At 41.2% G+C, this 22,313-nt stretch overlaps 1 protein-coding gene across 2 annotated transcripts in view; it reads right to left on the bottom strand.

Annotated features, from left to right (window-relative positions):
• Nucleotides 1–360: 360 nt before the first annotated feature.
• REL (REL proto-oncogene, NF-kB subunit) overlaps nt 361–22,313 on the bottom strand; it is a 60,002-nt gene continuing 38,049 nt past the window's right edge. For both annotated transcript variants that reach the window (XM_040429726.1, XM_040429725.1), the window contains 6 exons: nt 16,879–17,019; nt 15,483–15,587; nt 14,544–14,756; nt 11,348–11,401; nt 10,948–11,019; nt 361–6,347 (listed from right to left, as the gene is read on the bottom strand). In XM_040429726.1, coding sequence (XP_040285660.1) covers nt 5,656–6,347; nt 10,948–11,019; nt 11,348–11,401; nt 14,544–14,756; nt 15,483–15,587; nt 16,879–17,019 — 1,277 coding nt within the window. In that variant the 3' untranslated portion in view covers nt 361–5,655. The remainder of the gene's footprint in view (nt 6,348–10,947; nt 11,020–11,347; nt 11,402–14,543; nt 14,757–15,482; nt 15,588–16,878; nt 17,020–22,313) is intronic.

Here is a 22,313-nt window from a genome sequence, read left to right as displayed (position 1 = left end):
TTTAGTGATGCATTTAAAAATAAAATCGATTACAATACACCTGGAGATTGGCATAAACTTTCAGATCAAATACAATTTGGCACAAGGTAAAAAAAAAAAAAAAAGTAAAAATAAAACTTCTCAAAAAAATGAGAGGTTTGACCCTTTATGCAGATAAACAAAATTGCTACAGTATATACAGTTTTACAGTTTCATGAGAACTTTATCAGGAACATAGAAATAAATCATGTTATCTATGGCAGTAATCTTAAAGTTGCAGACATTTTGGAAGAAAACATACGTATATCTTAAGTACTACAGTATATACAAATTTAGTATTCTGTGTGTACTGACTGCACATCTTAGGGGAAAAAAGTTTCCCCCCCTTCATAATTTGGCTAAAGGTTCATACACACAATTAGGTTGCTGCTCCATAGCAGAGATACAAAGCAATGGGGTCAAACCCTTTTTCATATCAGATGCCATATTAAAGAGATATTCTCCTCTTAGGGTACGGCCAGACGTTCAATTTTCGGGATGTAATTTTGGTAGCCAACATCCGGAGTTAATCATATTATACTTCTCAATTTTGGCTTCCAAAACTGCGGCAATAAACCTGGATGTGTTGCCATATCCTTAGCATTGCTTCTAAGGGTGAATATGGCCTTAATACAGTGTTATACAGACGTACCGTATGGCGCTGCATGGAGTGCCTACAGTGAAATATGCATTGGCTTAAATGTATAAGAAGCCCTACTAACCCATACTGTACCATCAAGCACAACTGAGATTCTTGTATGGATTCCAGAAAACTTGGCATAAAGTTTCTTCTGACACTTTATTGTAGCATGTGGTATATGAGTATACTGCACCCACTATGTGTCTGTTTCTATTCATCTGAGATGGGATAGCAGTTTTATATTTGATCATGAGCCCTGTTTATGATGGAGATCATAGGGGGAGAGGCTCTCTGTAGTATCTATAGCTTACTAAAGAGATGAATGCTATTATGTACAGTAGGTGCAATGCACAATCTTAGAGGAGAACATACTAGGAAAAAATAGAATAGTTTTTGTAAATATCACTAAATACAAAAAACAACTTGATGGATACAAATAATTTGGTATAAACATTTTCTCCAATAAGTGAGAATTTCTTCCAGAGATCTGTGCAGCCATATCTCAACAAATTGCAAACTGTGTCCAATGTTCTACATAGGAAACCTACCTTTTTGGTTGAATAGTTTTTGGAAAGCAAAAAATGTCATCAAATTTTGATGAATAAACATCTCGTAAAAGCACATGGCAATAACTCCTACAAATAAGGATGCGTGACTCTGCTTCATAAATGTTTCTTGACTAAAACATCACATTTGGTTTAATTATTGTGGTTTTATATGATGTACCTATATTATGAATCATGGGTCAGTTGTCTGCCTAAGCTTTAGGAATGGCCTGCATCATTCATGATGGAAAGGCTCGAGATACAAAGCAGGGTTTCTAATGAGAGTACTCATGTGTAGATTGCTTTAAAGGGGTTCTCCGGGCTTTTATATTGATGGCTTTTTGTTAAGCTTTTCTGCGATAGCGCCCTCTATTCTGTAGTGGAAGGAGCCGTTTACTGCAGCATTTCTCTCATTTGCTTTAATGGGAGCAGCGCTGCAGCAACCAGCTCTGTCCACTACACAATGGCTGGAGCCGATTTCCTGCCAATCTGATATTGATCCCATTTCCTAATGATAGGCCATTAATATACTAATCCCAGGAAGGTAGGTTTGTTGCAGAAATTGCTGTAACTTAAAGGTTTTTTTTTTGAGATTTTAATACTGGTGACCTATCCTCTGGATAGGTCAACGGTATCTGATTGGTGGGGGTCCGACACCCAGAACCCCCGCTGATCAGCTGTTTGATAAGGCGCCAGTGCTCCTCCTTCTCTCAGCTCTTCCTATGCCAGTAACTCAATGTTCATCGGGCACATGGCCTAGGCGCAACTCCGCTCCATTGAAGTGAAAGGGGTTGAGCTGCAATACCAAGTACAGCCGCTATATAACGTACGGTATGGTGCTTGGTGAGCAAGAAGAAACCTGCGGCACTTACAGGAAAGCCAGTGCTTTCTCAAACAGCTGATCAGAGGGGGTCCTGGATGTCAGACCCCCACGATCAGATACTATGGATGGGTCATCTGTAATAAAATCTCAGAAAACCCTTTTAAGGTCAGTTTTATTCATCTGAATGGGGGTTGTGTTGGTGGTAGGCAGGAGGATTTCTACACGTCCTATTCGGATGTTTGGGACAGTTGAAGATATTTCTTTAACAGATTTGCCATGTCTGACTGGACCCTAATAGATCACCAGTAACAAAGCTGAATTGTAGGTTTTGCTTTTTTTCTTATAAATATAATCTGAGTTTAAAAGGGTAGGAGCCAATAAACCCAATAGTATATGCCCCTCACATTTGCACAGGCCCGCTGCAGACCGTTTTCCAGCCGCTTGGTCTCGTGACCCCTGTGGCCAATCAGTGGTGGCTACTAGTGTATCTACTGAGACCATTGATTGGCTGCAGCAGTCACTGGACCAAGCCACTTCTGCTACACCAGGGACCAGAAATAGCGGGACTGCTGACAAGTTTTTAGTTTTTTTTCAATTGGGCACAAGTTATTGGGGTTGACCATTGGGGTTGTTAGCTCCTAGGCCGGTCAACCCTTATAATTTGATGATCCAGATAACCAGACACTTATTACTATATGACAATGTTTGAAACATACTTCTATCATACATTTCTAAAATATTGTAGATACTTTCCATTTTGGAAATCATTAGAATCACACCCCATTGATCAGGGATATCGACAATGGTATCATATAGATATTGCTTAGCAAAAAAATAAAGTAATCCACTCAGTGGTAAAACACGAGAAGTCACTTGAAACAACAATGCCTTTTTACATGCAAATAAATTGGGTGAATCTAATGGGCAGCTGTATACCGCGTATTAACATCTAGCCATGTGCTGTTAACATAATATCAAGACTGGTGCACGGAAGTGCTGTATATAATATAGCAGCCCTAGCCATAGGAAGGATGGTACCCTGCTCAGTACCCTCTACGTGATGATGTACCATATACTGTAGCTCCCAAATAATACAGTGATACACGGCCTGATGGAACTAGGGAATGTAGCTGCATCCTGCCTTTCCATAGGTTGGGGTACAAAGTGTGAAATGAGGGGTACAAGCTCATGGTGCCCTGGTCATCACAACCTTCAGTAGTGTGATTACAGAGGTGGCACACCCCTAAGTTCAGCCCAGCTTGTATCCGGCATTCACCTCAACGTTTCTCATTATAATGCAGCTTTCACACCATCAGTGTTTGGTCAGTGATTTCCATCAGTGATTGCGAGCCAGAACCGGTGTGGAGGCTAAGGTCTAAGGCTAGGGCTATACAACGATCTTTGATGCGATGGGTCTCATGTTACCAAGGATCGCAGTGTAGCAGGGCATTCATAGAAATGAATGGGGTCATAGCACTACTCGCATGTTTGCCGCAACCACAAAATTGTAGAAAATCCAGGAGCTTTTGAGTTTTTGTGATTTTAGGGTCACATGTGGCAAACTGCTGCGACCCCCATTAATTTCTATGGCTGCTCAAGATTGCCCTGTAGCCCCAGCCTAATGGAAAGATTTGCATCTGTTCTGTGGTTTTTTTTTTTACTCGCACCTGGTTTTGGCTCAAAATCACTGATGGAAATCACTGAACAAACGCTGACTGTGTGAAAGTGGCATAAGAAGGGAGAAAAACTTTTCACATAGCAGTTCCTAAATAGGACTTAATTAGAATTACCTTGATTAACCTCCACCATTAGAGGCAGAGTTAAAGGGATTTATGAGGGTCTTCTCCCCTAACCCCCTAGAAGCAGTGCCACTTTTGCCCATGAGCTGTGTCTGGTATTTCACCTCAATTCACTTTTGTAGGCTTGAGCTGGGGAAAAAATAAAAGCAGACCCATTTTGCTAATCTACTTGCCTACAAATGCTGTAATTTTACATTAGTGTTTCAGTGATTTTGGGATATTGCTTTTCACAGCTTTTTCTAGGATGGGGAGTGATTAATGCTGTGTATCTGCATATTCTCCTTTATACATTCCAATAAAAATGGAGGTAACAATACTTAATAGAAGATTAAAGTGGGGGTCAGCACTCCAGCTGTTGTGGAACTACAACTCCCAGCATACACACGTCCTATAGAAGTGAAAGGTGGATTCTGGGAGTTGTAGTTTCAGAAAAGCTGGAGTTTGCTGATCCCGCAACTAAAGAAACACCCTAGATATGAGCAAACAAAAATTTGTGTTCACATACGCTGCGTCAATTTTTACCATCTCACAATCTATCACCATTTTCTATACTAAGAAATAAACATATGGGACAGCTAGATGAAGATGAGCAAAGGAGACTTCTGGCCGCATTAAGGCCCGATATGACAACCAAGTTATGTCCATAAATTTATCGTTAAAAAGCTGTTTACAAGTGATATGTTAATTAGCTGGTTTAGCCGAGATCTAGTTACAATGACACAGTCATTATATCTATATGTAGATATTTGCACAATAGCAAATATAATAGTAGTTGTTAAAAAAAAAAGTATAAAAAGCTGATCACACCACAAGCAACATTTCTATATTAAGGTAAAACAAAACTCCTTATAAAGAGCACTGTCGAATCTTCATATTTAGCTATACTTTACACTGGTCAAGCAAACGGTTATATTATAACTGTTTAAAATGTAGATGGTCAACATTTTGTACTGATGTTGCGCTTTTAGATTACACCACCAATATGATTTATTTTCAAAGCTAAACTATTGGGTTCGGGTACTGTACACCCACTAAATTACCTCTAAAGTGATAATTGTAGGACTAGATAAAGGGGATCCACCCCTTGTCTATCTTAGGCGTGGGCTACCCTGTAGTCCCAGTCTTATCATGTAACCCCTCTCAGCTGTGCTACATGGATGGGAGACCTTACGTCGGTGAGGTGCTCACTAATAAGCACTTTGAGAAGACTTTCCAAGTGGCACTTTTTTGTAAATGTACAGCCACAGGGGCAGATTTTCTGTAGTATCAATTCTGTAGCAAAAGCTACATGTGTTACATTAGGAATTATCACAGATTTTTAATGCAAATTTGCCCCGAATTTTCCCCATAGGCCTTATAAATGGTGGAATCCATGGTGGATATCTGCAATATAAATTGATATGGGTTTTGTAAAGTCAGATCGACTTTACTGCTTCTATAATATACTGCGGATTTTCAGCTAGTACAGGCCTACCCTACTTGTGCTTCCTACTTATTTTTTTTTTCTCAGACAATCACAAAAGAGAGGATTTCCAGTATATAAAAGGAAACCATTATGACCCACCGTATCGGCTGCAAGAGTATGATATTACCTATATTAGATTCAAGACTATGAGAATTAAGATTGTTCTAAGTCAACAGTCCATAAGAGGTGTAACTATAATTGCCTTTTGAAGCCTGATCCAGTATACAGCATAGTTACCAGTTACCAACTGGTCAACTGACTATATTATTTCTGAAACTTCGCATGTCCAGAGGAATAATTAGGTTCCTGAGGTCTGTCAATCTAACGTCGTGAAAAAAAAAAAATAACACCAGTTTCTAGGTGTGCTACTGGTTGGCCATGCTTTTTGATATATTCTCCAAGATGGTTTCGAATTCTGAATCAACACTCATAATATAGTCACCCGATGCTTCTAATAGATCACCGCATGGCTGGTTGGACATGTTGCTGTCCGGTTGTGTAGGATGAAACGGGGAACTGTAAAAACTGGCTTGAGAAATACTGGAGCAAGAAGTTTCATTCAATGAATTCAATATCATCTGATTGGAATCTGTTTCGTATGCGTCTCGGTGATATGGTGATCCATACATGGTGTTTTCAGTAGATAGGATTGAGTAATTGGACTGAGAGACACTAGGCACACGAAACGTATTAGGTAGGCCTTTCTCAGAAACATATGTCGCCTTTTGCAAAGTAGGATCAGTGTTTGAGTGGAATATAGCATTAAAATCCAAGGAGTTAGCCGAAGCCTCTGGAGCTTTTCTCATCGGATAGGCTTTCTGAGCAGATATGTTTATTGTTGGCGTGGTGCTTAGATTATAACCATAATTTGGGATGGTAGTTGGGTTGGATGATGTGCTTGCATTTTGCCAAAGGAAATTCTGAGAACTTGGTGCTGTGGATACATTTCCTGTTTCTGGCAGTGTATGCATGTTAAAAGTGAAGAGTGACGGGCTGGACCTTGGCATGGAATCAATTTCATTTTTAGGCTTCACGCATGTCTCATTCATTACTGGTTCTGGGAGGAGGAGAAGAAAAAAAACACATTATAAATCACTAATGAATCCCAACAAAGTAGCACTGGCTGAGATAAAATTACTACACGGATACCTCCAACGATGATGATGCTGGCTGCGTCTCCTGCATTCCATCTTGTTGCACAATTGTACAATTAGCTTTGCAGGAAAGGCTTCCAGCATCATACGGTTGCATACACAGTTTCCGAACTCATGTCTCTCCCCACCAGTTAATCTTCTGGGATGAGATACTGCTTGAGGTACACTTTAATTTGGCTGGGTTACTGAATAGTTTAGATGTTTGCCATTACTGGTCCATTGGCCATGAAGCTGATAAGATTTGTTGAGTTCACTTTTCATACATGTATTGCTAACTTTGCCAAGATTTGGACATTGGGCCCTTCAATGGACTTTCCTACTAACTGCAAAGTGTTGATTGATGCTGAACACAGAATGTCAACCATCATCCTCTATCTATATTTAAGGTAAAGTTTACATTGTTGGCCAATTGTATGAACGCTCTCCCGATAAACGAGCAAATGCCTATTTATCGGGTGAAATAATCGTTTATGAGGCACATTACATCCTAGTTTCTGGTCATTAGATTGTGCAGTGTAAACAGCAATCTGCACTCCAGAAACAATGAGTCTTTATGAGGAGGAGCAATAACAGTAGATACAGCAGAGATGATTGCTGCATGTAAATGCAGCTCTCACCTCCTCTGACAAGCAGGCAATTATCGGGAAGGAACGGCTCCTCACCAATCATTGCCTGCTCATTCGGCACATGTAAATACACCATTAGTCATTTTAGTCACTTCCAATCTATGCACGCTAAGATATCTGAACCTTTCAGCTGCAGTAGTTTGACTCTAGTAGTCCACAAAATGAGCAATGTCTTGGACATGAGAATCAACAGATGGTTAACAGATATGGGAATATAAATTTCTACAATATCCCCTTTTAAGGGTACCCAAAAATACGTAATGCCCCTAGTAATAGACTGACTTGCATATATCATGCAAACCTATAGAAAAAGAAAAGAGTCACTATAGCCCAAGTAAATAAATAATGTATAGTACTTTATTAACACAAAAATGCATAAAAACATCAACAAGAAAAGTGCGGTGGTCCTGAGGATAAGTGACATCCAATAAGTGGTATACGTAATACAGGCATATAACAAATGTAGTTACCATATAACAAAAATGTAAAGATATACAGTACAGACCAAAAGTTTGGACACACCTTCTCATTCAAAGAGTTTTCTTTATTTTCATGACTACGAAGGCATCAAAACTATGAATTAACACATGTGGAATTACACTGCGTGCAGAATTATTAGGCAAATGAGTATTTTGACCACATCATCCTCTTTATGCATGTTGTCTTACGCCAAGCTGTATAGGCTCGAAAGCCTACTACCAATTAAGCATATTAGGTGATGTGCATCTCTGTAATGAGAAGGGGTGTGGTCTAATGACATCAACACCCTATATTAGGTGGTGCCACCAGTTTGGCCATATTTCAGAGCTGCAACATCACTGGAGTGCCCAAAAGCACAAGGTGTGCAATACTCAGAGACATGGCCAAGGTAAGAAAGGCTGAAAGACGACCACCACTGAACAAGACACACAAGCTGAAACGTCAAGACTGGGCCAAGAAATATCTCAAGACTGATTTTTCTAAGGTTTTATGGACTGATGAAATGAGAATAAGTCTTGATGGGCCAGATGGATGGGCCCGTGGCTGGATTGGTAAAGGGCAGAGAGCTCCAGTCCGACTCAGACGCCAGCAAGGTGGAGGTGGAGTACTGGTTTGGGCTGGTATCATCAAAGATGAGCTTGTGGGGCCTTTTCGGGTTGAGGATGGAGTCAAGCTCAACTCCCAGTCCTACTGCCAGTTTCTGGAAGACACCTTCTTCAAGCAGTGGTACAGGAAGAAGTCTGCATCCTTCAAGAAAAACATGATTTTCATGCAGGACAATGCTCCATCACACGCGTCCAAGTACTCCACAGCGTGGCTGGCAAGAAAGGGTATAAAAGAAGAAAATCTAATGACATGGCCTCCTTGTTTACCTGATCTGAACCCCATTGAGAACCTGTGGTCCATCATCAAATGTGAGATTTACAAGGAGGGAAAACAGTACACCTCTCTGAACAGTGTCTGGGAGGCTGTGGTTGCTGCTGCACGCAATGTTGATGGTGAACAGATCAAAACACTGACAGAATCCATGGATGGCAGGCTTTTGCGTGTCCTTGCAAAGAAAGGTGGCTATATTGGTCACTGATTTGTTTTTGTTTTGTTTTTGAATGTCAGAAATGTATATTTGTGAATGTTGAGATGTTATATTGGTTTCACTGGTAAAAATAAATAATTGAAATGGGTATATATTTGTTTTTTGTTAAGTTGCCTAATAATTATGCACAGTAATAGTCACCTGCACACACAGATATCCCCCTAAAATAGCTAAAACTAAAAACAAACTAAAAACTACTTCCAAAAATATTCAGCTTTGATATTAATGAGTTTTTTGGGTTCATTGAGAACATGGTTGTTGTTCAATAATAAAATTAATCCTCAAAAATACAACTTGCCTAATAATTCTGCACTCCCTGTATATACATAACAAACAAGTGTGAAAAAACTGAAAATATGTCATATTCTAGGTTCTTCAAAGTAGCCACCTTTTGCTTTGATTACTGCTTTGCACACTCTTGGCATTCTCTTGATGAGCTTCAAGAGGTAGTCCCCTGAAATGGTCTTCCAACAGTCTTGAAGGAGTTCACAGAGATGCTTAGCACTTGTTGGCCCTTTTGCCTTCACTCTGCGGTCCAGCTCACCCCAAACCATCTCGATTGGGTTAAGGTCCGGTGACTGGGTGCTGCGCCAGATGACCTGGCCTCCACAATCACTCTCCTTCATGGTCAAATAGCCCTTACTTTCAAAGTTTTCCCAATTTTTCGGCTGACTGACTGACCTGACTGATGGCCACTAGTTTTTCTTTACTTAGCTGCTTTTTTCTTGCCATAATACAAATTCTAACAGTCTATTTAGTAGGACTATCAGCTGTGTATCCACCTGACTTCTCCTCAACGCAACTGATGGTCCCAACCCCATTTATAAGGCAAGAAATCCCACTTATTAAACCTGACAGGGCACACCTGTGAAGTGAAAACCATTTCAGGGGACTACCTCTTAAAGCTCATCAAGAGAATGCCAAGTGTGTGCAAAGCAGTAATCAAAGCAAAAGGTGGCTACTTTGAAGAACCTAGAATATGACATATTTTCAGTTGTTTCACACTCGTTTGTTATGTATATAATTCCACATGTGTTAATTCATAGTTTTGATGCCTTCAGTGTGAATCTACAATTTTCATAGTCATGAAAATAAAGAAAACTCTTTGAATGAGAAGGTGTGTCCAAACTTTTGGTCTGTACTGTATGTGTCTCAGTGTCTCAACATTGACAAATGCCCATTAATAAGTAGATGCTAAAAGTAGCCGATTGTAAAATGGAGACACAGACAAAAGGAAATAGTTAAACAACTACGCCCAGTAACATACTGTATATAAATGCAGACAGATTACGTGTCCAACCTACCCATAGTGAGTATGCACCTCAGAAATCCGTACACCCTAATGTGCGTTTTAGCGACACCCAGGGACGGATTGGGAACCTAAAGTGGCCCTGTAAAAAAATACAGGGCCACTTTAGGAGGGTCTAAATTGACAGGAGGCGGGGCAACAAAAGTAGGGGGGGGGGGTCAGCAATACCATAGCGCAAAATACCATATAGCACAGTGCTGCACAATATATTGTCCCCAAAAGCTGTCCCACTGAGGTGGCCATCAATAGAGACCATTTTCTCTGCTCCTCTCCCAGTTGTCTCTGATTAAGATATGGGGCAGGGGGCTTAGGAGGTGAGATGCAGGACATAGTTGAATTCAGGAGAGCATTCTCACACAGTTAATTACAACTTATAGCGTATTATGTACCCAGCAAGCAGCAGAGATGGGGGCTCGGGCAGCCCCCTGAGCATCAGCCCACAGGGAAATCTCCCTGTAAGGTCTATGGCCAATCCGTCCCTGGCGACACCTTCCTCTGGGTAATATTATTTATATACCTGGGTTATAGCAACTAGTTTGTTTGTCTTGAACATCAGGTACTTTAAGTACATAGAAATTGATGACTGTACACATTCAGTGGTTAGTGACGATTCAGTAGAGGAAGCAAAGCAAGACCAGCTCCACCTCTTCCTCCACATCATAGCGAAGCAGCCATCTAGGAGGTAAAAGACCGCTGCGTCTCTGCCAGATTTCCACAGAACTATTTCAGGAAGTTGCAGAAGCTCTTGTAGACTTAGCGTTTGCCTTCTGCTTTTTTTCTCATTTATATCTATATTTAAGGTTCCTGTAAGTAACCATAGGATACACAGGACTAGCATGTTGCAGAATCTGCTGCATTAATTTTAGCTAGTTTTGGTTGTGTTATCTGATATCGTAATAAGTTTCCCCAAAAGAAGTCTTGGGCTTGGTGAATCATTCCACATAAAAAATAAAAAAAATATCTATTGCGAAAATATGAAATTCCCATTTGAATACCTTTCTTTATGGGTCGTTCCATGGCATGCAATGACTTTGTTGTTTTTTCCACTTGATGATTTCGAAGGGAACCTGAAAGAGACATGCAATTTGTTCTTAATACTGTAGGTATATTTTGCAAAAAGATATCACCATAGTTATCTACTTTAGACGACCATATTAACGTGTCATAGACAAAATTATTCTTGCTCATTCAAAAAATATAACATTGATTCTTGCGTCCAGGATTGGTACAGTTGCTGTAAATCAGCTGAATTGGTTGGAGCACTTATCATACCTACCTGCCTTTATTGAGGTTATTATTAGTATATTGTATGGTCCTTTAATGTGGCTACATTGGGGCATCGTAAGGGTACATTATGTATTACCCATGGTATATTAGATTTGTCTTTTTACTCACCATAAAATCTTTGCAACATATCTTCATTTTTTTTCATCTTCTTAGCATAATTATCTAAATAGAATTCCAATGAAAAACACTATTAGAATAGCCGTATATGAATGATTTATGCAGAATATCAATGGCATTAAATTTTTAAGAATTGCAGATGTTTGCTATATATGTTGTCCCCTACAGGTTTCAATCTGCCCTTGCAGACACTGCTCTCCACTCAGCTAACATCTCCTCCACTGAACTACTTTAATCACTTTCTCACACTCTTATGTCTTCGGGTGCATTCACACGACCGTATATATTTTGTGGTCCACAAAACATGGATCTGCAAAAAATAGGGATGATATTCATGTTGCATCTGTATTTTGGGGGGGACCCATTATACCAATGCCTATTTTTGTCTGCAAAAGGGACAAGAATAGGACGTGTTCTATCTTTTTTGCAGTACTCCAGAATGGACATATGAATGCGGACAGCAGACTGTGTGCTGTCCGTATTTTTTTGCAGCCCCATTTAAATTAATGGGTCAGCATCCAATCCACAAAAAAATGTTAATTTCGAAACAGACCAAAAATGACCAAAAATGTGAATGGGGCCGGTTTCTCCCCCATGGAATTCCCTGCCTTATGCCACCCACCATTTGTAATACTTTAAAGAGCTTCTGTCAGCAGGGTCAAACCTACTAAAAGAGACATATTGCCTATTGGAGTTGAGCCTGCTTGTTTAAATTTGTCGCCCTTTTTTTTAGAGAAAACTGTGTTTTATTGCTTATCATAGGCGTGCGCACGGGGTGTGCCTGGGCACACCCTAATCAAGCCTGCTGGCCGGCGAATACTAATGAGCGCTTCCATTTTAGAAGCGCTCATTAGTACCGGAGGACCAGTAAGCGGTTAACGCTTTGTACTTACCGCTTCCTGGTTCTCGGCTGTCGGCTGTGCAGGGTTGCGCACAGCTTGAGGCGCTTTGTGACGTCATGCTGTGCGCGCCAGTTCAGAGCGCACAGCCGAGAGCTGACATCAGGAGGAAGAAAATCGCGGGCGCCGAGGAGCGGCGGCATCCAGAAGCATAGAGGTAAGTGTTTTTTTATTTGATAAAAAATGAGGCTGCTGGGGGCATAATGGGGGCTAATGAGAGGCATAATGGGGGCTAATGAGAGGCATAATGGGGGCTAATGAGGCATAAGGGCTGATAATGAGGCTAATGGTATAAAGGCTATATATATATATATATATATATATATATATATATATATATATATATATATAAATATATATAAAAACCAGATAATGCAGCAGCACAGTCAGATGTGATGAACCGGGTGCAAAGTCCCCACAGAGGTTGGCTCTTCCTCCACGATATATATCAAACGAATGATGAGGCAGCACTTCCAGTATAGGGTGAACGGGTGTGGACCCCAAACTTTATTCAAGCGACGTTTCGGCCTGCTCAATGAGGCCTTTCTCAAGCTTGAGAAAGGCCTCATTGAGCAGGCCGAAACGTCGCTTGAATAAAGTTTGGGGTCCACACCCATTCACCCTATACTGGAAGTGCTGCCTCATCATTCGTTTGATTATATATATATATATATATATATATATATATATATATATATACACACACACACACACACACACACATACATACATACAGTGCTGCCCATAATTATTCATGTCCCTGGCAAATTTTGACTTAAAGTTACTTTTATTCAACCAGTAAGTAATTTTTTGACGGGAAATGACATAGGTGTCTCCCAAAAGATAATAAGACGATGTACAAGAGGCATTATTGTGGGGGAAAAAACATTTCTCAGCTTTTATTTGCATTTGAGCAAAAAGTGTCCAGTCCAAAATTATTCACGCCCTTCTCAATAATCAATAGAAAAGCCTTTATTGGCTATTACAGCAATCAAACGCTTCCTATAATTGCAGACCAGCTTTTTGCATGTCTCCACAGGTATTTTTGCCCATTCATCTTTAGCAATAAGCTCCAAATCTTTCAGGTTGGAGGGTCTTCTTGCCATCACCCTGATCTTTAGCTCCCTCCACAGATTCTCAATTGGATTCAAGTCTGGACTCTGGCTGGGCCACTCCAAAACGTTAATGTTGTTGTCTGCTAACCATTTCTTCACCACTTTTGCTGTGTGTTTTGGGTCATTGTCATGCTGAAATGTCCACTGGTGCCCAAGGCCAAGTTCCTCTGCAGACTGCCTGATGTTGTCGTTGAGAATCCTCATGTTTTGCTCTTTTTTCATGGTGCCGTTTACTGTGATTAGGTTCCCTGGTCCATTGGCTGAAAAACACCCCCAAAGCATTAGGTTCCCACCACCATGTTTGACAGTAGGGATGGTGTTCTTTGGGTTGAAGGCTTCTCCTTTTTTACGCCAACTTTTTGCTCAAATGTAAATAAAAGCTGAGAATTATTTTTTTTTTCCACAATAATGCCTCTTGTACATCGTCTTATTATCTTTTGGGAGACACCTACAGTATGTCATTTCTCGTCAAAAAATTACTTGCTGGTTGAATAAAAGTAACTTTAAGTCAAAGTTTGCCAGGGGTATGAATAATTATGGGCAGCACTGTACATACACACGCGCGCGCGGTGTGTGTGTTTGTGCTTCAGGGTGCACACCCTAATGCAATAGGCTGCGCAGGACTATGTTGCTTATGGTAATTAGATCTTCAGTGCTTAGTCTTTGGAGCATCCCTTCACCTCCATATTCCCTCTTTGACTCTCCCCTTGAGTGACAGGGTCTGGCATTCTCACTGTCTTCCTGCCTAGCCCTGTATTCCCACACATGCAATGTTCAATTGACACATGCACAGTACTTCTCAGTTGGCTTTTCTCAATGCTGGAATCCAAACTGAGCATGTGTCAACTGAAAATTCACCAGCACAGGTTGAAATTTACAAATGAGGCCTGTGCCCGGTGGGTAATGATCGTCAAGTGAATAGAGATGTTTTTTTGGGAAAAAGTAACCTTTTTTTTTTTTTTACTAATCTTAAACAATTCCTTGTAGATTATAAGTTTTTTATGGACACTTTGCTGTAATCTTTGACAATGTACAGCACCATGGAGAATGAGGGTGCTATACAATATAATTGTAATAATAATAATTATAACACAAATAAGACCAGCAACAAAAAGTCTATCTAGTAGAACATGTCGTAGAAATGATACAGTTTGGCTTTTTTGAAGCATTTACCTTTTTCACAAGGAATGTATCGGAAGTCCATAGGTTCACTGACTTCTTGATCTGATGGTCTTCTAAGCTGCATTTTCACTGTTGTGACTTCAGTGATATCAAAGGGAAATGTAGGGCTCTTGAATACAATAGCAACTTGACGATGCACATCCGCTTGTCCAAATTGTCCTTTATCTTCCCAAGTATTGGTGAAAAATCGTACCTCAATGTCATCTATGTATGTATGGGGGTGGGGAGGTAGAAATAAAAAGAAGAATTAGTGTTAGTATAATATATCTGCTAAATTCATCTCACCCAATATGTGCATCTGCTTGTAGGTAGCAAACATTTAAAGTAGGAAATATTAATCCATAAGATTATGGGGAGACACCGGAGATAGATATAGATATAGAGATGCTTGAAAGTATGTGAACCCTTCAGAATTTTCTATATTTCTGCATAAATTTGACCTAAAACTATATTTTTCCAAAAAAGTAGATAAAGATAACTAAATCAAACAAATGAGTCAAAAATATTAGATTGGGTAATTTACTTATTGAGGAAAATGATCCAATATCACATGTCTGTGAGTGGTAAAAATGTGTGAATCTTTAGGATTACCTTTCGGTAATTTAAAGATGAAATTAAAATCAGGTTTAATTAACCAACAGGATGACAATCAGTCTGATCTTCAGAATATTTTGTTTGTGGAAGTTTATAGCGGCACAAACAAAGGAGATTTCTGAGGACCTCTGAAGAAGATTTGCTGATGCTCATCAGGCTGGAAAATGTTATAAAACCATCTTTAAACAGTTTGGACTTCGCCAACCCAACCCAGTCAGGCAGCCTGTTTAGAAATGGAGGAAATCCAAAACCAGTATTACCCTTCCTATTTGATAGATGATAAATAGATAGATAGATGATAGATAGATGGATGAATAGTAAAACTGAAATATGCACCTTTTTGAACTTTATCACATAACAAGAATATTTCATCTCCTCCTGCTGCACTACCACAGTTCTTATTTACTCGGCATATCCGAAGTTCAGCAGTGTTAGGGGCACCTGGAATTATAAATTATTTTAATGAATAAATAATAAGAAATGGTTAACAATGTAATAAAGGCAAATGTATTCTGCATTATGTTCTGCAGCAATACCTGGAATAATGAAGAGATATAGCCATCATTGTGCAGTGAGTCATGGGACTAAATCAACTGAGCAGGAATTGCTCCTTTAAGGGATCGTGCAAGAATGGAGGGTTTTTTGGCAACCCTCTTCCCCACTTGGCCGCACTTATAAAGGAAGGATTAGTTACCTGCTTCTCGGCGCTGGCTCCCGCTCCTACTTCTTCATGCCTACGATGTTCCACTGGGCTCCCTTGATGTCAACATCCAGCCAATCACTGGCTGCGGTGGTGACCAGCTCCCCTTACATCATGACAAATTGTCACATGACAAAATGGGAGCCAGTCACCGCTGTGGCCAGTGATTGGCTGCAGTGATGTAAAACCGGAATGTTGACATCAAGGGATCCCAGTGGAGCATCACAGGCCTGGAATAGAAGTAGCAGGGAGTCGGCACCCGGAAGCAGGTCAGTAATCTTATCTTTACAGGTCCTGCCAAGTAGGGTAGTTTGCCAAACCCTCACCCCCCTTTCTTTCACAAACGCTTTAAGCTGGCCTTACAACTTATGTGTATGTTGGCTGAACCCACCAAAGGGGGGGCCTCCTGACTCTTCCCCCAACAGAGAAGGGTCAGGCACGTTAGATTTCGAAATAGGCAATCCTTTTGTTCTCGGGGAGATAAACCATGCATGGACAGCTGAGCATGGTTGTATATGATAAGATAGGAAGAGATAGCTGTCAGCTGAACAGTTATCCCATGTATATGGCCAGATTTACACTTTCAGATAGCTGTCAGCTGAATGCTTGTTCAACCAACAGCTTTTCCTCAGGTCTACCCCATACACATGTACACTTTGCTGAGCGTTCATCTGTTCACAATGGAGACATAGTGGCTGACAGACACCTCCAGCAGTTGCTTATTACCCATAAAAACAAAAGGATTGGGCATGTTGAAATCCAACATACAAGACCATTCTTTTCTCCAACATTCGCCATCGGGATGCCCCCAATAACTGGTCGGCTGGTCCAGCCAAAATCATCATGTTGTGCTGACATTCATCCATTCACTCAGATATTCAGTTTGTGAGTTCATTTAGTCCAAGCAGGTAGGAAGAGTCTTCTGTGTAGGATACTGTCAGTGCTGACTATAACTTTTGCACACTATTTCTTCTAAAGTTTATATCATTAAGTTGATTGTTTAGCACATCGTACAATTTATGGAGAACTTACGGTTGTCATAAATTGGGTTGGAAACAACAGGATGTAAAGCTCTGGTGTAATTCCCATGCTCGTCAGCAAGAAAAACTTGAAAGCACAAACGCACAACGTTTAGATCATAATCCTCAATCGTCAGCAGTTGGTCCTCTCGCACTGTGGGTGAGAAAACATGATGTGTACTGTTACTTAAACTGCTTATGGTTTATTTTGCTTCATCAAATATTATACAACTTGGCGATACATTTATTCAATACATTCACCTGTCTGTTGTCCTGCCGTGCCTGTGCCGCTGACTCCCTTCCCTGCTGTTTCCGTTTCCCGTAAGACCAGGAAGTGGCTTGACCGCCTGCAGCCAATCACTGGTGTCAGCATTTGCTTGGAGGGCACATCACTAGCAGTGACGTACCGTTCAAGCAGATGTGACCACTGAGGTAGTCTGTGATCTGCAGCAGTGGTCATGGGAACAAGCCACTTCCTGGAAGTGGTGCAGGGGCACTGGCGTCCCGGGACCGCAGATAGGTGTTTTTTATGGTGTTTTTTTTTATTTTTTTTTAGGACCATTCGGGTTGTCAACTACAAGAATGGGCAACCCCTTTAAAGGACTTACATCAGCTTTCAAAGCATAGCACTGTACAGTGTATAGTGGCTGTGCTTTGTATTGCAGCTCAGCTCATCACATGGCCTAGGAAGAGGCCACGGCGCTCAGGCCTGCCTCCTCTACAAGCTGATCAGCGAGGTCCCAGGTGTCAGACCCCCACTGATCTGATACTGATGACCTATCCTGACTAGTGTTGAGCAAAGCGATCTTTGGATGCATCATCTGAAGTCGCTTCGTTCAAAACTTCGGAATAATACTGTACGGAGGTTCGTCCAAACGCGGCTGTGGTTCCAACTAATACCATCGGAACCGAAGCAGAGTTCAGTTTCAAGTTTTAAAATGGTTTTCCACTTTAAAAATTAACTATCGAAGTCATTCAACGAACGCACGACTTCGTGAATAACTGACTTTGGCTCATCAGAGCCCATACATTCTAATACTGTACGGAGACTAATCTCCGTACGAAGTGACTTTTTAGTGGATCAGTAAATATGTTTCAGTTGGAAGATATGCATTTTGTCTTCAGTATACAAGCATATACAGCCGCTGCAAAATAGTAGTTAAACAATAGAAAACCTATTGGCCTGTTGCTGTATTGGACATGACTGGAGAGTTAGGCTCTGGTAACGTTCAGATCCTACGTCGGAGGTATACATTGGGAGATTCTCCTGACGTATCCCTAAAACGGAAGGTGTGACGTATTCTACTGTGTAGGCATGCAGTGGGATACATTATTAATAGGCTCCCATTTTAATAAACGTATATCGCTCAGTACATTTTTTTTTGTCTGTATACCTTTGTATGGAACAAAAAAAGGAAAAAAAGGTATATGGAGGCAAAAAGGACACTCTGACATGCCTCTTATCTCCCAGAACACCCGATGCCCACTTTGGGGTGGGATTTTCACAAACCTCACCCACTTCACAGACTGTTGGACACTATGCATATTTGGCATTACATAGGGAACACAATTTATCAAAACAGGAAACCAGGCCTTGTTACCAATGGCAACCAATCACAGTGCAGCTTTGATTCCTTATAGTGCTTTTGAAATATGAAAGCTGCGCTGTGATTGGTTGCTATGAGCAGTACAGTCAGGTCTCCTGTTAGGTTTGGTAAATGAGGCCTGTTGTCCTTTTCACTACATTTCTCCCATTTCATTCAATATTCACTTTTTATAACATGTTAAATAGATTTAGAAATGTGCAAAAAAGCCAATGGAAAATATGAAGCTGGAAATCAATACTCATTCATGGCAATAGCAGCTCTTTCGGAAATTGGTGTGAATAGCACTAGGTGGCATTTCTCAAAGGTAAAATAGAGAGCAACACCTTTCCACTGAGGTTTTATAAACTGCTGGGTCCTCCTACATGGTATCAGATATGGAGAAGCATGCACACTCAGAAGCTCAAGTCATTTGATCACTTTCAGTAGAGCTGTGGACAATCTCTATTGTTTCCCGTTGTCCATGTAGCTTCTCTGTATTTCTCTATATACCCATCTCATCAGAATGAGTAGAACCCAATGGTCAAAAGTACACAATTCCTTTAAGGAGAGGACCAGTCACCTCTCCTGACATGTTTTTGTTTTAAGAGACTATTATCTATACTTATGACTCTTATGTAGTACCATTCCTTTATTATTCCTACTATTAAGTTTGTCAATGAATTACAAGCTATTTGCAATGAGGGTCCAGATGGGTGTGTTCCTGCACAGTCTGAAACTGGCAGCACTGATTGGATAGTGTCAGACTGTGCAGGGACACACCCTCAACTGGTAACACCCATCTGGACCTTCACTGCAACTGCGTGTAATTGAGAAGGCATAATAAAGGAATGGCACAATATAGAGTCATAAGAATAGATGCTCCAGAATTATTACATGTAGTTACTTTAACAGACATCTCTGGAGAGATGATACGTCCTCTTTAGGACTACTTTAGTGGGTGGCTCTGTCACAAATGTCCCAGAAATCTGATCAGCTTAGTTTTTGGCTTCATGTTTTTGTGTCTAAATAAATTATCATTTTAATAGGTTTAAGTATCTAAGGTTGGTTGAAGCAAAGGTAATGCCACCAATGTATGAAATGTGAAAGCATGAGGAACAGGAGGATTCGGCCCCCGAAATCTTCCTCTCTCACGGTTGTCAGCCTTCCTGAGGTTAATCTTAGCATTTCACAAGTCAGTGAAAAAAGGTTGACAGGGTTAAACCATATTGTGAAATACTTCCCTTACACCCATAAATAAAGGTAGGTGGAGGAGGATGACGCCCACGTATGTAACAAGGTGCAGTACTAAGCCTACTCAGGTTGTGCCTTCTGGTCGCTGAGCAGAGGGAAGGAAACCATTTGCAGATTTAGTTTCAAACATGAAAGGTCACAAGGATTTATGGGGGAGATAAAACTAGTGCAGATGAAAAATGCCTGCAGCAACCAGACGCATTTCAGTCTCCATTCTCTAGTCTTAGGTCCCATACACACCACACCGCCGCATATCGTGCAAAAATGTTGAGACTTTTATTTTGCAAATCCAATAAAGTGGGTGGAACTTAACAAAATGGGTGGGGCCACAGAACCCGGACCATTTATAATAATTCACACCAGAAAACTGGCATAAAAAAATATCTGAAAACCGCTCCAGCTCTTAGCTGGTGTACACACAATACCGATGTGACAAATTTATTAAGATGCATGCGACCTTAATAAATTGGACGGCCTTTTAAGACTGGCGTGTGAGACGCCCATCTTTAGTAAATGACCCCCCAGTGATCTCATGCCCACATTCAGCTGTTTGTGCATGGAGGATCGGACACACAGTCAGAGGCGGACAGGAAACTTAAAGTGGCCCTAGAAAATAAACTAAAAGTGGCCCCATGTGGTAGGTGGGTACAAATTGACAGAAGTTAGGGTCAGCAATACTGTAGTGCAGCACAAAATACTGACCCAACAGAACTAAATAGTACAGTCCAGCACAAAATACTGCCGCCCCAGCTACAGTATTCAACAGTATCGAAGTCCTGAGAACGCCAATACAGTTGAATGCAGGAGGGCGCTTTACACCTTTACAGCTGGAACTGTGTATTCCCTTGTTGGCATACATGACAGCGCCCCTGTAAAACTTTGTGAGCTTTGCTACACTGCTCAAAAAAATAAAGGGAACACAAAAATAACACATCCTAGATCTGAATTAATTAAATATTCTTCTGAAATACTTTGTTCTTTACATAGTTGAATGTGCTGACAACAAAATCACACAAAAATAAAAAAATGGAAATCTAATTTTTCAACCCATGGAGGTCTGGATTTGAAGTCACACTTAAAATTAAAGTGGAAAAACACACTACAGGCTGATCCAACTTTGATGTAATGTCCTTAAAACAAGTCAAAATGAGGCTCAGTAGTGTGTGTGGCCTCCACGTGCCTGTATGACCTCCCTACAACGCCTGTGCATGCTTCTGATGAGGTGGCGGACGGTCTCCTGAGGGATCTCCTCCCAGACCTGGACTAAAGCATCTGCCAACTCCTGGACAGTCTGTGGTGCAACATGACGTTGGTGGATAGAGCGAGACATGATGTCCCAGATGTGCTCAATTGGATTCAGGTCTGGGGAACGGGCGGGCCAGTCCATAGCATCAATGCCTTCGTCTTGCAGGAACTGCTGACACACTCCAGCCACATGAGGTCTAGCATTGTCTTGCATTAGGAGGAACCCAGGGCCAACCGCACCAGCATATGGTCTCACAATGGGTCTGAGGATCTCATCTCGGTACCTAATGGCAGTCAGGCTACCTCTGGCGAGCACATGGAGGGCTGTGCGGCACTCCAAAGAAATGCCACCCCACACCATTACTGACCCAATGCCAAACCGGTCATGTTGGAGGATTTTGCAGGCAGCAGAACGTTCTCCACGGCATCTCAAGACTCTGTCACGTCTGTCACATGTGCTCAGTGTGAACCTGCTTTCATCTGTGAAGAGCACAGGGCGCCAGTGGCGAATTTGCCAATCTTGGTGTTCTCTGGCAAATGCCAAACGTCCTGCACGGTGTTGGGCTGTAAGCACAACCCCCCACCTGTGGACGTCGGGCCCTCATATCACCCTCATGGAGTCTGTTTCTGACCATTTGAGCAGACACATGCACATTTGTGGCCTGCTGGAGGTCATTTTGCAGGGCTCTGGCAGTGCTCCTCCTGTTCCTCCTTGCACAAAGGCGGAGGTAGCGCTCCTGCTGCTGGGTTGTTGCCCTCCTCCACGTCTCCTGATGTACTGGCCTGTCTCCTGGTAGCGCCTCCATGCTCTGGACACTACGCTGACAGACACAGCAAACCTTCTTGCCACAGCTCTTATTGATGTGCCATCCTGGATAAGCTGCACTACCTGAGCCACTTGTGTGGGTTGTAGACTCCATCTCATGCTACCACTAGAGTGAAAGCACCGCCAGCATTCAAAAGTGACTAAAACATCAGCCAGGAAGCATAGGAACTGAGAAGTGGTCTGTGGTCACCACCTGCAGAACCACTCTTTTATTGGGGGTGTCTTGCTAATTGCCTATAATTTCCACCTGTTGTCTATCCCATTTGCACAACAGCATGTGAAATTGATTGTCACTCAGTGTTGCTTCCTAAGTGGACAGTTTGATTTCACAGAAGTGTGATTGACTTGGAGTTACATTGTGTTGTTTAAGTGTTCCCTTTATTTTTTTGAGCAGTGTATTTAACTGATTCTTCTACTCCTACAGTTGTCAGTGGAAAGCACAAGGCTATATGCTTGATTCTAATGAAACAGTTCATGCAGTACTCCTCTGAGAAAAAGGTGTGCAAATTATCTCTTATTTAAAAAAAAAAAAAAAAAGAG

This window comes from Bufo bufo, chromosome 4, assembly GCF_905171765.1.
Source record: "Bufo bufo chromosome 4, aBufBuf1.1, whole genome shotgun sequence".
In the NCBI taxonomy this organism is placed as follows: domain Eukaryota; kingdom Metazoa; phylum Chordata; class Amphibia; order Anura; family Bufonidae; genus Bufo; species Bufo bufo.
The sequence above is the reverse complement of the archived record's forward strand: the minus strand, read 5'-3'. Positions and strand labels throughout refer to the sequence as shown.